The 17,134-nt window shown below is 31.8% G+C and overlaps 1 protein-coding gene across 1 annotated transcript in view; it reads right to left on the bottom strand.

Moving 5' to 3' along the window:
• Positions 1 to 443: 443 nt before the first annotated feature.
• Positions 444 to 17,134, bottom strand: part of LOC107444500 (diacyl glycerol kinase 1) — a 411,787-nt gene continuing 395,096 nt past the window's right edge. The window contains exons 23-28 of the mRNA XM_071186108.1: positions 14,519 to 14,609; positions 13,210 to 13,408; positions 12,309 to 12,429; positions 7,752 to 7,812; positions 6,750 to 6,873; positions 444 to 1,103 (exon numbers count right to left, since the gene is read on the bottom strand). Coding sequence (XP_071042209.1) covers positions 6,775 to 6,873; positions 7,752 to 7,812; positions 12,309 to 12,429; positions 13,210 to 13,408; positions 14,519 to 14,609 — 571 coding nt within the window. The 3' untranslated portion in view covers positions 444 to 1,103; positions 6,750 to 6,774. The remainder of the gene's footprint in view (positions 1,104 to 6,749; positions 6,874 to 7,751; positions 7,813 to 12,308; positions 12,430 to 13,209; positions 13,409 to 14,518; positions 14,610 to 17,134) is intronic.

Genomic DNA, 17,134 nt, shown 5'->3' with positions numbered 1-17,134 from the left:
GTGAACAATTTATGACCGGTTATTATTAAGGAACTATAGAAGATAATAAACTGTAAATTTCAGTATATTTAACCGCAGTATGATTTTATATGAATTTTTAAATGAAATTAAGGTCAACGGCGCTCGCATGCGTACGTATGCTCTCGAAGCATGGTGACCGAGGGGAAGTGCTACTTTCTCCTTTTGCTGGTTCTTAATCTTATTTCGTTATAATCTTGATTTTTGAATAAAGAAAAAAAAAACTGTTTCTAGGGCACTACATCAAAAACACTATTTCTTCATTTTATTTCTTCATAATCTTTACTTCCAAACATTGGAGAAAAAAAAAAGAATGATACAAGAGCACTATTTTTTCATCATTTCATTTCTTTACAATCTTGACGTTCGAATATCGAAAAAAAAAACTATTTCAAGGGCCCAAGATCGAAAAAACTATTTCTTCATTTTATTTCTTTATTATTTTGACTTTCGAATATTGAAAAAAAAAAAAGTCTTTCAAGAGTACTAGATTAAAGCCATCATTATTTTTCTTCCTATTTCCTTACAATCTTGATTTTCGAATATTGAAAAAAAAAAAAAAAAAAAAAAAAAAAAAAAAAAAAAAAAAAAAAAAAAAATTNAAAAAAAAAAAAAAAAACGAACAAGGAACTGTTTCAAGGGCACTAGATTATACAAAAACCCAAATTATGCAAAAATGAAAGTATCACCGATTTGACAATTTTTAAGTTAGGGTTCCTCCTTGACAGTGGCATCGAATGTTACTGCTTGAGTCACACTATTTCTCTATGTCACTACAGAATGAAAGTTAACAATGAAATGGATGAGAATCGTTCACAAAAGTGAATATCTTATAAATATGGTTATTCTTACAGTACATAACAAATAGGAATATAATATAAGGAGGATATACATAAGTGAAGCTATTTTGTACATTTCTTTGTACACAACTATTGATACACTGACCATGAAAAACTTGAATTAAAAGATGATAAAAAAATGAAAGAAAATACTGCTTGTTTCTGAGATTCATGTGCCTTACGCTTGTTTTCATTTATTATTGTAGAAATTGAAGCACTGTCCAGAAATATCTATTGATTTGCTATCTGAAAAGATTAAAAAAAATTATTGAAACATGTAAGACATACAGTATTTTGTGAATTTTTTAAAAATCTATTTTTTCTTCACATTTGCAACATTTGTTCAAGCATATGTTACAGTTTAAGTGTATAAATAAGTTATTTCACTGGTTATCTAGTTAATGTGTTAACTAAGTTAATGTGTTATCTAGTTAATGTGTTAACTGAGTTAAAACTATAATAAGAAGAATTAAACGGTTTAAAATATTATTACAACTAGCCCTTTCTGTGACGTATTTTTTTTCCTCCGAATTTCCGATCTAAAAAAAGCATTTTTTTATTCTTTAATATTAATATATGTTCTATCCTGATTTCGAAAATGTAAAATATGTTTGTCAACAAGGAATTTTTTGCTTGACTTATAGGTGGTGAAATGTTCCGTCCAATGATCTCCCGTTTTCCCTGCAAGGCACCCAAGTTTTGACTTAAACACTCTGGTAACATATTTATTAACTCTATTGCTTTAAGGTGTTTAAGATAAATATCTGCATGAAATAACCATTAAAAAAGAAAAAAATTATTTTGGGAAATAAATTTTACTTGATATATCAAGACTATCATCTTCCGATTGAGAGATAATGAATTCATATTCTCGGACTCACTCTTTGAATATATCATAACTATTTTGACATGCAACAGGTAACACTAATGAAAGCGAAACTACAGAAAGTACAAAATGAGTTTGATTTCAATTCAAGGCGAAAAATCAAACTGCGAAAATTATGAAGAAATTGGGACTAGTTGCGCCGTCTTTTAGTAGTAGTTAGAGATACAAATATAATTGCGAGATTTAAAGAGACGTGTAAGTAGCGACGAATTCAATTTCAATAATGCAATTTTTTTTTCGTCGCATGAAATACGACGTCAACCCTACGGGCACAAAAACGCCAAAAGTATGAGATGTGACGCCGACAAATAAGGGGTTAAAGAAACTAACATAAAGTCATATATTTATTTTTTAGTGTCTAAAGAATTAGCTTAATACAATCAACAAATTAGCTGGTAAAATAAGGAATACTATCTCTTGAACTTTGATATGGACTAAGTTAATGCGTCTATCACCTAGCTTAACAGCGGAAAACATTTGATTCCGCACTTTAATGGGTTACACTAGTCAATCGCTGCAGGTTAGTTAAATAATAGACATATTAATGGCTTTCGAGCTTTAGCGGTAACACATAAGATCATATTTCGTAACGAAAGAGTAGAAATTCCAATGAAAGAGTCAGAAAAGTATATTGGCGAAATAAGCCTTCATAAATTACAATAGTTGTTTTTGCAACAAAAAAAGTGCAGACACCATACCTTTTTCAATTTCTAACCGATTTGATTTAAAATCTTACAGTTATATATGCACTACAATTTTCGCTTGAGGTTGTTGTTTTGATTAAGGTTATAGCTTTTGCCTGTACTGAGACAAACTTAACCTACAAACATTGTTTATACTGCAACGGCCACCAAAAGATGGCGCTGCACGCGCTGATTTACAATCAAAATCACAAACACCTCTCCTTCACATTGGTACGATGTGCAATGTTCCGCCACTATGGAATAATTTAAATTAATATTGATTACAATCTTGTTAAAAAGGACAAACGATTCAATTAAAAGTATGAAGAATTCAGTCATATTTAAACAGGAAAGCGATTCTGAAAACTTATATTGTTAAAAAAATTTTTAAAAGAAAAGAAGAAGAAAAAAATCAGTTTAGTTCACTAATTCACTTGTGATAACAACATTTTTATCATTTAAACATTTTTATTTTAAGCCTTCGTCATATTTCTGCTTCTTTTATTTTTTCAGAGTCTATATTTCTAATTTTTACACTCGTTAACAGGGTTGCTACAGAAAAAAAATGAACAAAATATTTGCTTTTAGTAGCCTAAAGCATGAAAATAGTTGCTGAAAACTATAAAAATAGTTGCTTAAATGAAAATTTTTTTTTTCAATAATATGAAAATTTTATTAAATGACTTGATTGTCATATACCATGATCCTTTTAGTCAAGTTGGTGTCAAATATGATAATTTTTAAATAAACGTTAGTGTTCTAGCACTAAATTTTTATATCGAAAAAATTAGTATATTTGCAGAAAACTAAATACTTTCCATTGCTAGAGAATTCACTAAAAAAACACTTTTTCATTAAAAAAGAAACATACTTTTTCTAAAAAAATTCGTAGTAGTAGACAAAGTAGACTTACAATGGAATCTGAGCAAATTGAGCGCATTAAAAAGTGATGCCTCAAATTTGCAATTCAAAATTTTCAACATATTTTACTTTTTAAGAAAAAAAAATTAATTGTGTTTAGAATCTCCCGTCGGCTGCAGGTTGTCAACCCAATTTATGCTAAAAAACGTAGTTAGGAGTACAGACAAGTCTCCCAATAGTCGTTTTTCCTGAAAATAGTTGCTTTTTAAGGCAAAAAAAAAGTTGAAATAGTCGCCTCAGGCTGAAAATAGTTGCAAATAGTCGCATTTGAGTCAACTGTGTCAACTCTGTTTAAAGATAATGTAAAAATATTTTTATATATTAAAATTATGCGGAAAATTTCTTCACCTCGCTCATAAATAGTTGATAATTATTTTTAGGAACTTAAACTTTTGTCTTCTTTTATAAATACTTCGTAGCAGAGGATAAATAATTTATGACTTTTATCGTTTTTGACCTTTTACATATTTCTAACATTTGAAAGTTGTGCAAAATAATATTAGATTTTTTGATGCAATCTATTATTATGTATTCTTGGGTTGTTTTTATTGTTTCTTATATTGTATGTGTTCGCGTAGTATTTGAGTAATTAAGTAGCAGAAAAATATGCCAAATTTAGCGATAAAAAGCGTTATTTGGTAATAACATTAGAAAATAACGTGAACAGGAGGGAAGAGCCTTGATAATGCTTAAAGTATAATTTACGCCAAGTTTAATTGAATGATAAACTGAAATTGCAATAAAATAGTCGAAAACCCAAAAATTGTGTCAGTTGTTCAACAACGGTTACTAAATATAAAATGAAATTATGCTGCAGAGAGCCGTGGTGGCTCAAGGGATTGAGCGCTAGCCTCCCAAAGAAGTGATCTGGGTTTGAATCCCAGCGATGGCAGGTGGAGACGAATTCCGCATCCGGCTCCCACCGATCACAGTGCTGACGTAAAATATCCTTAGTGGTAGACGAATCATGTGTGAGAGTCCATTTGTCGTCAGGCTAACCGTGTGAGGTTTTCTTCTCCATGCAGCCAAATACTGGTTAGTTCCATCAAAAATACCTCCACGAAGGTAAATTCCCCCCAATACTTGATCCAGAAGTTCCCCTGTCTTCTGGATTGGATTCAAAATGACAAGGCTACGAAGTTTAACATTAGTAACCGTAAACTCAAAACTTGCGCCGGTTGTTCAACGACGGGCTGTTTTAAAATAAAATAAAATAGGTTGTTAAATTTTGAATGTAATTGGTTGAAAATTTAAATACTCTTGTCACTCCGAAAATGATGAAAAAGACTTTTTAAATGTGGAAAGATTTGAATTGATGATTTTCGTGTATTAGTACCAATCACTGGAGCGTCTAAAGTTATTTCAGAATTCTTTTCTTCATCTCTGCTTAGCACTCTTTTAGATACTTTTTAGGCAGAAAATATTGTCCTTCACTTCCTTCTACGTTTTTTTATAGTAAAGGTTACATTTTGATGAAAATAAGCCGATGCCGTCACTTGCAAATTTTGAAATTCTGTAACTGTAGCGGCGAGAGCTGTATAATCGTTTTTAACACTATTTTTGGACTCATACTTTATTACATAAATTTTCATAAAATTTTATTCTATTCTATCGAACGGGAAGCTAGCGAAGAAGTCACATATTAATGAAGTTATAGTTACTGTTATTAACAATGACATTTCTATTAAAGTATTAAGAAAGTTGTTTAAAAACAAACTGAACATAAAAAATTGGAATTTTAATTTTTAAAGTCTTTGTTTATGAAAACTAATAATTTAAATGTATGAAAACTTCGAAAAGACCGAGAAGGATTACCAAGCAAAGTAATTTGAAACTTATAAAATATTGAAACAAATTTAAAAAAACAATAATGCTACTAGTAGAAAAAGACTTAATTAAATTAATTAATTAACTCTTGCCGATAAAAAAGTATGCTTGAAATCTGAAAAAAAAAAGTGGAATTAAGGATAAAAAAATACTTAAAAAGCACGACTTACTAAAGAATTTTCTTATGGAAAGATCAAAGACCTGAAATTTTTTTCTACTATTAAGATCAAACGAAGTAAAAATAAACAAATTCCTGATTACTTTTAATCCGAAATTTTTTTCTAAGGTTGAATTATTTTAACGTATCACATTGAGAGTATGGTATTAACAACCTTAAGGAAAAAAAAAACATTGGTATGATAACATACCCAGCGAATAATTAATGTTTTCAAAAGGAGTTAATTTATATATTTTGAGTTAATTTATATAATAATAAATTGAAGATTTTCTCTATCTATGTGTTTCTTTCATAACTCCAGAACCGTTTGGGCTAGCGTCCTGAAATTCGGACAGTGGATGAAAAGAGCACTTTTAGTCCTCAATCCTAAAAATCATTCTCAAGACACGTTTGTAAAATGGAAACTCTCATTGGCTAGAACTAGACACTGATATAAATTAAACTGAGGATGATTCTGTTTATCGAGTGTTTTAATGATAAAATCAATGATGTTTGCCAGATTAGAACAACCATGAATAAAAAAAAATCGTGCTGAATTATTTTTTTTATCCGTTATGTCATATAAAGTCAATGATGAATGTGAAAGTGCTTAATATAAGTGAACGACGCCCCCAAATGAGCATTTCTGAAATTATAAGAGACTACGTGTTTAATTTTTTAAAAAATAATTATTCCTTTATAAATATTATTTATAGTAAAACTTTAAAAAGAATAATTCCATAAGATTAAGAAAGGAAAACTAATAAGTATAGGAATTTTATAATTGTAGGCAGAATTGTTTCAATTCGCTTAAAAAGTTTTCGGTTGATGGGGAAGTACGCAAAAAGTAAAATTAACATGAAGGGGTCCAAACTTTAAACCGCTCTTCTGACCAATCATATTTCTCAGATTGCGACTACCCCCTATAATTCGAGGGTCAGAAATACGAATCCGTTGAGAAAAAAAAGTGTATTTATTCAGAGAAAGTACGTTTTTGTGTCATATTTCGTAACTTAAAATATCGTCTGCACTTATTAATTAGAATATTTGAGGTCACCCCCCTTGAACCATTAAGATTGAGTCCTAGAACGTGAAGATCCGATTATTAGATCAGAAGTCATTCAGAGTGGTCGTTTTTTTTGGCGCACTGCACACATTACTGAAAACTCTTGATTTTGCACTTTAATAAAGCAATAAGTAATAATAATATGCATAGTGTCAGCTGATAACATGCATTTTATTATTACTTTTGTATTATTATTACTTGAGACAATAATATGCATATTGCTTATTTGTTTTTATACAGCCAAGTAATAAGTAATATGCATACTGAATGCATTTTGAAGTTAAGTTCACGCTATTTAAAATGTCGAGGTTCATTTTTGATGTATGGAAGAAGAAATAAAGGCTATACTCACGGAATATGATGAGAAGTTGGCACGATTATTTCCTCTTCTTGAAAAAGAAAAAAGGAAACTTTGATTTTCGAGTGGGTTGGGGAGCCATGAGCATCGTCATCTGGTTTTTCTGGCTAATGTGAATCTAAAATAAGAAAGAAAAACGTCGCATTTTAGTTGCAGAACATTTTCTTTGGCATTTTTGTTATAAAATATTCGGTTCTAAGGGTTTTGTAAAACAATTTTAATAATTAAAACAACTCTTTCGCAGATAAAAATCGATGCACTTGGAATATTTGTAACACGTTAATTTTTTTATTTCAGGGATTAAATTGTGATATAAGCATATTTTATGGGACATTTTAACTATTGTTTCAATATATCAAATTAGGATATCAATAGTTTTTTTTGTAGCCTTTAGTATTTATTTTTGATTTTTAAACTTTGATATCAATATATTTTTATAGAGTCTTAGAACAATTGGTAATCACGCAATTTAGTAAAATTTAATTTGGAATGAATCAAATAAAATTGGCAATATATTGTGACTCTAAGCATACATATCTATACAAATCCATTCAAACATATAGCATCATACTCTAGTCTAAACACATACGCTAATGTTTAGAAAGATTTTCCCCAATGGTTGTAAAATAGATATTAACTTTGTCCCAAAATTCCCAGTAAGTAATTTGATTTAACCAATACTCAAATTTTATTGTTAAGTCTCCTTTTTAATTGCTTGAATTATTTATATAACGCGATAGTCTCAATCGACTCAAGAAGTATTTATAGAATCTCTCTGGTCCTATATCTCAAAAATAAACACACCAACTTACAGCATAACAAAATTAAAAGTGAAAAAATGAATTCTATACAAATTATCAAACAGCAGCGGTCGCCATAGCAATGCATCCGCACTGCTTACTATTACTCTTGATTATTGCAGTTGAAAAGCGTGATGACGCCATCAAATTCAAACCAAAACCCATTTTGCAAATGGGTAATAACACATATACTTACAGTGCAAGGTGGCTGAATCCAAGGTTCACCGTCTATTTGCATTGGAAAACGTTTTTTCGTCCTGAAAAAAAAGCCCAAAAAACTTTAGAATTGATATACATCGGTGTTAAAAAATAACAGAATTTAAAGATCTCATCAATCATCACTAGAATCATTGCAGTATTCTATGATATTGATATTTTTTTTATAGGGGCATGCGCCTTTCACCAGAATTAACGCTCTTCCAATTGCGCATGCGCAATTCTTACATACGGGAGCGTACAGAATGCAAATTAAAAGTGAGAAATCACCCTAATATTCTTTCGTTCGGTTTCTCTTTTTTTGATTTCATGGCTAACCTCTGTTATCCCAATGTATTCTGTTATCATAATGTCATAGTCGAATTTAGAATTCTCAGACTTGTCTCCAATGTCAGGGGTCAATTACATACTGTCCATTGTCCGAGAAATCAATCTTTATGACAGTGACAGTTTGAGGGTCTGAGTAGACAACAAGTTGGATAGTCGCATACCAATAAGGGACATAATTTGCAAGTCTTAAAACGAGTCACTGTCCCTGATGTGAGGCATAAGGATAATGTCTTGGAAAAGAATGAAAATGGATATTTCAAGATTAAGCTTCGTTTTCATGGTCAATTTTGGTTTACCAGGAGTGTTTTGCATTAAATCATGATTTTCTTTTAATGGATAACAACGCGTTGTCACCTAGAGTTTTTGTTTTTTTCAATCAGGGATTTTTTGGAAACTGGAGATAGCTAAGAAATGAAGAATATATAATTTCGGTCAGGTACCCAGATCTCAACCCTGTAGAGTATGTCTGGTACGCTCTAACAAGGAGGGCAACAATAACTCACAACTCCCTTCTCTTGATCTTTAAGGGTTTAAAAACAGCAGTACGAGTAGGATCAAATGCGACAGAAAATCTTAAACTGTCATAGATTCTTTATTGAATTACGGTAGGGGTCTACGAATCACTGAAAGTACAGCCATGCTCCCGATTAACTCATTTTTCTTGTTTGATTCTGTTACGAATATTCCCTACCTTCATACTCCGAAGAGTGGTGTTGCACACGATCATGTTTGAGTATTATAACTGTTTAATTGTTATTTTGTTAGTATTGTATCAATCCTATCAAAATTAATTTAAGGCTGTTTTTCGAAGGCTCAGTCGCGTTTATTGCAACGTTTATATAACGTTTTATTGTAAAAAATATGTTGTTTTCGTAACTGCCATGAGTTTGCACAGTTGTTTATGACTGACAGGACAAGTTTAATCAATCTTTAGTCGGGGTCCTCGAAGATAGTTCTGAAAATAGAGCAAAACGTCACTATGTTTTCATTTTATTTTATAACCGTCATTGAACAACCAACTTAACAAAAATTGTTTTGATGGTTTATTCCTGACAACCGATAAGAATTCCCATTAAACCATCATGGAAATGTATAGTTTGTTGGGCAGCCGATCCAATTTTGGGTTTCTACTAATGTTCAACTCCGTAGCCTTGTAATTTTGAACCAAACCCAGAAGACAAGGAACTCCTGGATCACGTATTGGGAGAAATTGACCTTAGTGGAAGTCTTTTGGATGGATCTAACCCGCATTTGAGTTATATGGGGAGAAAAACCACAAAAAACTTCCACGGTTAGCTTGATGGCATGGGGACTCTAACCCATGATCCGTCTACCACTGAGGATATTTTATGACAGTGTAAGCCGTATGCGGAATTCGTATCGACCAGCCATCACTGGGATTCGAACCCGGTTCCATTGGAAGGCGAACTCTCTATCCCCTGAGTCATCAGTTCTCAAATGTCGCGTTTGTGATCTAATTTTGGTACTTTTCAGTTAGACAGGCGTTTCATATGACAAATGTGAAATCATTTTATAGAAAAATGCAATACTAAATTTTTTTATAGTAAGTAATGTAAAATCGTTTTTAAGATAAACTATACGCTCATATATTTTTGAAAAATTTTAATATTAGTATTACAATTTTATACACTTTGGTAACAAAAGGACATTTTTCTAAGTATCTTACAGAGTCTTAATGTCATAAAATTTGCCAAAAAACTATTCTTAAAAACTTAAAATAGAAAGTGATTCTCTTATTGAACATTTAAAAAATAGTTTGATAGAAAGATCGCATTTTGTTTATTTGTTTTCAAATACTATAAAAAAGAGTGCAAAAAACCTTTATGGAGAGGGAAAGGTTGTAAAATATTGGGTGTACAAATTAGTTCGGCCCGTTTTTCTTGTGATCAAAAATGCATTTGTTTCAGAACAAAATGAGTGAACAGATTAATCAAAGTATTGTCCATCGCTGGCTACTACTTTTTCCCACCTCTCAGTCAAATTTTCGAATTCCATCTCGAAAAAATGTCTAGTCTTTTGAGGCGTTTGGTGCCAATTTTCGATTTCTGTGAAAGAAGTAAACTGGTGACCAGCCAAATCGTGCTGCATCCGTCGGAACCACCAGTAATCAGAAGGAGCAATGTCCAGCGAATACAGCGGGTGTGGTAAGGCATCCCACTTGAACTTTTCTAAATAATTTTTAACTACTTTTGCGACATCAGGCCGACCGTTATTAGGCAGAAGAATAACTTTGACATGTCTTTGTTCGTATTCCGGCCGTTTTTCTCGTAATGCACGGCTCAAACAAATTAATTGTAGCCTATACCGATCGCCCGTAATGGCATCACCAGGTTGTAACAGCTAATAGTATACAAAACTATTAACTATTCTTCCTTCACCATTCTTGAAACGTCGAAACCATTTCCTATATGATTTATCAGTTGGAGCATTGTCACCATAAACTTCTACAAGCATTCGATGGTGTTCAGCTGTACTTTTCGTCCAATTAAAGCAGAAGCATAAAACCTCCCGCAAAAATCCCGCTTAGTTACCACAAAACTTGACATACTCAACAAAGTAAAAAACAGTGTTTTTGTATGAAACTCAAAGCGATATAAACTGAATAGTATTGACAGATGTTTAACCTCTCTGAAACCACCGAAACCAGCTGCCATCATGAAACATTTATAACAGCAGAGCCATCTCTTAAAAACGGACTGAACTAATTTGTACTCCCAATAGCTCTAAGAACATTTTGTAAAATATGAAAACTAATAACGATAATTAAAAAGGCATACAATTATGTTAGTTGAATTGGTGGCGAAACGTTTAAAATAAAAAGGAAACTAATAAGTAAGGCTGAAAGAATTGAAATGGCAGCCAAAAACATATTCAGGAAAATTGCATTCCAGACTTATTCTTAGAATGCTTTGGAGCGTGACATTCTTTTGTCAACCAGTCAGCTTTAATTCCTTTACCCAAAATCGATTACAAGTAGTGGTGTTAACTTTGATCACAATAGCCTTAGAATCTTTTGTAAATCTAATACGAAAACATGTTTATACATACTGATTAACACATCCAAAGGCATCTTGAATAAATATTTTTGGCACAGCAGACAAATAATGAGATTGAACGAAATAACCAATCTTATTTTCAAAGTACGAAGATATTCGAATAGATTATTTCCAGAAATGCATGAAAAAAAAAGAAGTTTTTTTTTTCTTCGTCCTTTTATTGTACAATAATGGGGTGTTTTTAAAAATCTGCTGCTCCTAACTTATTTTTTCCCTAAAACTTTGGAAAGACAAAAATGTTTCTTAAATTTAAAACATTATTAAACATTCTTATATAAAATTTTTTTTTTAAAAAACAAGGGTGCAGGTTTTTTTTTCCTTCTAAGCTGTTTTCATCGTAAAAAATCAATTTATTTATAAAAAAGTGTCTTATAAGTTAAAAAAACTATTCAGTTAAAATAAGCTACAAAAGTGTATATAATATAAGGGTATTTTTTGAAACATAAACGTTCTTTAAATTTAGTGAAAAAAATAGTAATTCACTTATTTTATTTTATGATTTATTTGATTTATTAATTAAAAAAAAATGTTGGAAAACTTCTTTAAATATGTTTTAAAATTTATTTATATCCAGGTTGATTTCTGACTACGAAATACGCTTAGTTTCATCAGATACCATTTAAAGCGTAATTTCGTTTAAAACGGAGAATTTCCAAAGTTCTAGAACCCAAAATTAAATAATATTAATTTAAATTATATAAGCTGGTCTCAGTGGGAACGGTAAGTTGAAGATGACAGTAAAAGATGTGAAAATATGTTTAAGATGGAAATGTTTTTCTGATTTATGCAAACTGCCTTTGCAGGAACACTTTTTGTGCATAGAATGAATATGAAAAGTTAAATAAAATTCAGGGAACTTGGAACATAAATGGATAAATTAATGCAGAATAAAAGTAGACTTATCATGTAACTGGATAAACCAGTAAAAGGGTGGGTTAAAATAAAAAGGTGGAATAATAAAAAGGTGGGTTAAATTAAAAGTAAAATTAAAAAGTTAGTAATTTAAAGGTAAAAATAAAAAGGTGGGTTAATATTGATTTTTCAATTAAATGTCTCAAACTTTTTTCAATAAACTTTGACTCGTATGTTAGTACGTCAATTGACACTATAAGTGAGGAAAAAAGATTTACCTTATCACAACAGAGGAACACTGGGCCAGCCGGCGTCCCGAAGCGCGAAGACCAGCTTTCACTTGACCTACATGCATACAATTTTCCAATCCTATTACTTCAATCATACGATCTCCTATATCTGCAAACACATAGATTGCACATGATTTGACATAAATCAGTGAATCTTAAATTCATTTTAACAACTGTTTGTCTTTGAGTCTATTTTCGCTATTACGTTATGTGTTTTCAGAAGCATTGCAATACATATTTCATAAAAATAAATAAAAGTTAAAAAAATTTTAGTGTTAAGTTTTGCTTAGAATGACATTACAAATCTAAAACAATCTTTATAGAACTTCTATGTGTAATGTTAGGTGGATGCAACTTAATAAGTTGATGATTCGGAACTTTCTGTTAGACTGACGACTTTCCTTAGACCAACTTTTCACCTACACCTATTTGTTGTCGTGTAACCAGATAGCTGTTTAAAAAAAAACTGAAACACGGATTAACCAACTTCATTCACAGAATCTCGTCGAAAAACAATCAGAGGGTTACTTCAATAATCTTTCACCGTTTCAGATGTCATTTTCTCCATCTTCTAGTACAAAATATGTTAAATTCCTGTCCCGGTCCTGCAACTGCTTGTCAGCAAGAAAGGATTTCAAGTGTTTGAAAAGATGAGTTACCTGGTTTCGAGTTTCGAGGTTTAGGGGGTGGTGGCAAAAAACTTTCCATTGCAACTCCTAAGGTATTGTTGTCTGTCACGCGCAGTGTGTAGTTGTGCATTGTGAAAAGTAACCAGGAAATTAAAGAAATTCCAGGAAAGCGTCGCTATGGTGAAATTGTATTTTGTTTAAAATTTTAGTGTCATAAACTAATGAATAAATGACTCAAATTGATTTAAAAAGAGACTTACCTTGAATGGCTGAACTGAGATCAATTGAATTAAAACTACTGGAAGAGTTCTCTCTATCTTTTTTACGTTTGGACCGAGTTCTTTTTTTCTGGGCACTGTCTCCCCAGAGATTGGACCCTCCGTAAATACTTGGGATGTTTAGAACAGCTATACCTTGCAGAGATGGTCCATTTGCCAAGTCTAAGGATACGCCATCACACTAAATCAAATAAATTTACTTGCAGATCCATGTTTGGGCATAATATTAAAAAAAAGTAATTACATTTAAAAAAGTTGAAAACGAATGTAATAAGTCAAAATATGCTTAACACTACATCTACTGTATATATATCGCTGCTGAATTTTCTATTTCGAAAATATACGAATTGTGCACTTGAGGTAGGTGCTTTTATTTACGTCGCACTAGAGTTGCACAATAGGCTATTGGCGACTGTCTGGGGAACATCCCTGAGGATGATCTGAAGACATGCGATCGTAATTTTGATCTTCTGCAGAGGGGATGGCTACCCTGCTTTGGCAGCCCGACGAACTGGGTGCGAATTGTGCACTTGAAAAAAATGAAAATAGTTTAAATACGTGCCTAAGAAAACGGACATATCTTAATATGTGCTTTTAAAAAATGAAGAAAAAAAGTGAAGTTTCAGATGCATATAGAATTTTTTTTCAAAATGCGCGTTAAAATGGTTTGGCTTTAAATAAAAAAGATATGACTCGCATTGAGAAAATGGACAAAGTGTTTATAAACTACAGTTATGATTATCGCATTTTATTTTGTAACCAGTGTTTAACAGTCTACCTAATTCTCAGTTTACGACTATCAATGTACAACCCCTAGCCTTGCAATTTTGTACCCAACCCAGAAGACAAGGTGAACTAGGACTGGATCAAGTATTGGGAGAATTTGGCCTTTGTGGAGGAATTTTTGATGGCACTAATTTTTCGAACGCGCATTTGCGCGTTCGAAAAAACAGTTTTTTTTTAAATTTCTTTTTTATAAATTTAAATCATGCAATAATCATAGAATTAAGTTGAAAGTTGGTTTAATACACTGTAAAAAAATCCATCCCTATCCATTCACAATCAAAAATTCATCCGTAAAATCCATTTTTACCGTACAATATTATGCAGTAATTTATGCAATTGCAGTAATTTATTTCCATAATTATGCAGTTATTTATGCTGAATGCGAGTTAATGAAATCTCACATTTATGTTGAATTTAAATCTAATTAGTTCTAGTTCATTACCCAGTAATCTGCTTATAAAAATATGCTTATTAATTTAATAGTTTTGAAAAAATATTCACTTACCATAATATCAACATCTTCGTGTAAGTTTTTACAGGTAGCAAAAAATGTTTCGGATGTTGCAAATTCAAAATACCACATTTTGTTCTTCATCCTAAAAAGAGAAAATTTTTGAATAAAATAGGAGTAACACAGATAAAAACATAATAGGTATGGTCGTTGACTCTTCTTAGGCACTACAGTCGGTTACCGGTCAAGGCCGTCTCAGTCAGTTTACCCCATCTAGATCTATTTGATGATCTATCCTCTATTAACTGTCAAGTCCCTTAACCACTTCTCTACTCTATCTAACTATCCTACCAACTAGGTCTTCCTCTTTTTCTTTTCCCCTCTGGTGTTTTTAAGGTTATTCTTTTAAACAGGAATTTAATCGCTTATACAACTCCAATTCAAAATATTAGAATAATGATAAATAAAGCACATAGTGGTTTGAGATATGCATTTATTTTGGTAAAAATGAATACCTGAGAATTTTGAAGTGTGTTATCACATTCTACATGTTTTGTAGATGAACATAACATAAATAAATTATTATGATATTGCAAAAGTTCTTACAATGAATTTTTTCTAAAAATTCTAAAAATTAGAATAATTTTCACAGTAGTTCAAAAAATTAGAATAACATGAACAAAAATAGCATAATTCATTTAAATTAAATCTGCATGAATGGTTAATACTTAGTGGCATCTCCCTTAGCTTTAATAACGTCACGCAAACGATTTTGGATACGATGCACTACTTTTTTGCAGTCATCTTTGCTGATAGTTGCCCAAACGGATTTCACGCTTTCTATGAGTTCATTTTTGTCCTTTGGAGCTAAATCCTGAAGACGTTTCTTCATTAAACCCCATATATTCTCTATGGGGTTCAAATCGGGTGAATTGGCCGGCCAAGGAAGTAATTTGACTTTATTGTTAGTAAGCCAAGTAGTGGTGGCGTTTGACGTGTGGCAAGATGCAGAGTCTTGTTGGAAGATAAAATCATCCTCAAATAGATCTTCCGATGACGGAATCATAAAATGTTCAAGTATCTCCTTGTATACTTCAGAATTTACCCTTCCTTTCAAAATGCACAGCTTTCCTAAGCCCTCAGCACCCATACACCCCCAAATCATTACAGAAGTGCTAAACTTCACTGAGCCTTTCAAGCAATCTGTGGTAAAAGCTTCTTGCTTGCAACGCCAAACACGGACACCCTGATGACCGTGGGAAACGCAAAACATCGATTCATCGCTAAAAAGTACGTTATTCCAGTCCTGAATACCCCATTGCAATCTGTCTTTGCACCACCTCACTCTGGCTCGTTTTTGTTTGCGTGTAAGTAACGGCTTTTTCTTGGGCACACGTGATTGAAAATCAAGTTCATGGAGTCGTCGTAGTGTGGTAGATGTTGAGGCATCCACTCCTTGTTCTCTCCACTTTCTACTTATGAATCTCAAGCTCTGGAAGCGATTTTTAGTGACGACACGTTTCAGCATTCTGTCTTGTCTCAGTGTGGTTATTCGTTTACGACCACTATTTGAGCGATTATTTTTAAAACTTTGATTTGTAGAATAATCTTTTAAAATTTTACTTACAGTTCCTTGAGAGCAATTCACTTTTTTGGCAATCATTTGTTGACTAATTCCCTCATTGCGTAGAGTCACAATCGCTGTCTTGGTAGTGTCCGGTATGTCTTTCGTTCGACCCATTTTAACTCCCAACTAACTAAATCTGATTTTCAAACGAGCCTTTTTATACGCGTACTAGCTCTACAGTGGCGCAACTTATGCAAATTTTATGATTAACGTTGACCAAGCATACAATTTTACAGATATTCTAATATTTTGAATCGCCTCTGGAAATATTTTAATATTTTGAAAAATTTCAATATTTTTTTATAAAATCTCTAACACTTCTTTAGGTGCGTGTGAACAATAATATTATACGTCAACTAATTGTGGACGGTTAATAATATTTCCGCTCGCCACCGTTGTTTATTTTTAAAGATATCACGCATTTTATAAGGTAATACAATGCCTTTTTTGGTTATTCTAATATTTTGAATTGGAGTTGTACATGACTAGCCACTTTATTTGAAAAACCTAGATCATTTTAACTATGTAAGGTTCTTTGTATTTTAATTGTAATTCATGGTTGTAAAGAATTCGGTTCGGGTTTCTCTAACTGCACCAAAAAATTTTGTTAACATTTGTGTCTCGAAAGCTATCCGTTTCTTTTCGTCTGCTTTGCTAATTGCTCAAAATTCGCTGCCCTATAAAACTACTGGCCCTACTAGTGTCTTGTAGAACTGTATTTTTGTTTCACAATTTATGTATTTAGATTTGAACTGGTTTCTCAATCCATGATAGCATCGGTTCGCCATGTTGATTCTATTTTTGATTTCAATTTTTATGTCATTATTATTGCTTACTATAGTACCTAAATATTTAAATTGAGTCACTTGTTCAAACTCATATTTATTAATTTTTAGTGGTTGCAGATTTGTGATTCTATTTGCTAATGCCATGAATTTAGTTATATTTTTGCTGACTACCCTTCCATATACTATAGGTTTATAATAATTTTTATTCATTCACAAATGGATTTGTCCATTCACGTATCATAAATTATCAATATA

This window comes from Parasteatoda tepidariorum, chromosome 1, assembly GCF_043381705.1.
Source record: "Parasteatoda tepidariorum isolate YZ-2023 chromosome 1, CAS_Ptep_4.0, whole genome shotgun sequence".
Taxonomy (NCBI): domain Eukaryota; kingdom Metazoa; phylum Arthropoda; class Arachnida; order Araneae; family Theridiidae; genus Parasteatoda; species Parasteatoda tepidariorum.
The sequence above is the reverse complement of the archived record's forward strand: the minus strand, read 5'-3'. Positions and strand labels throughout refer to the sequence as shown.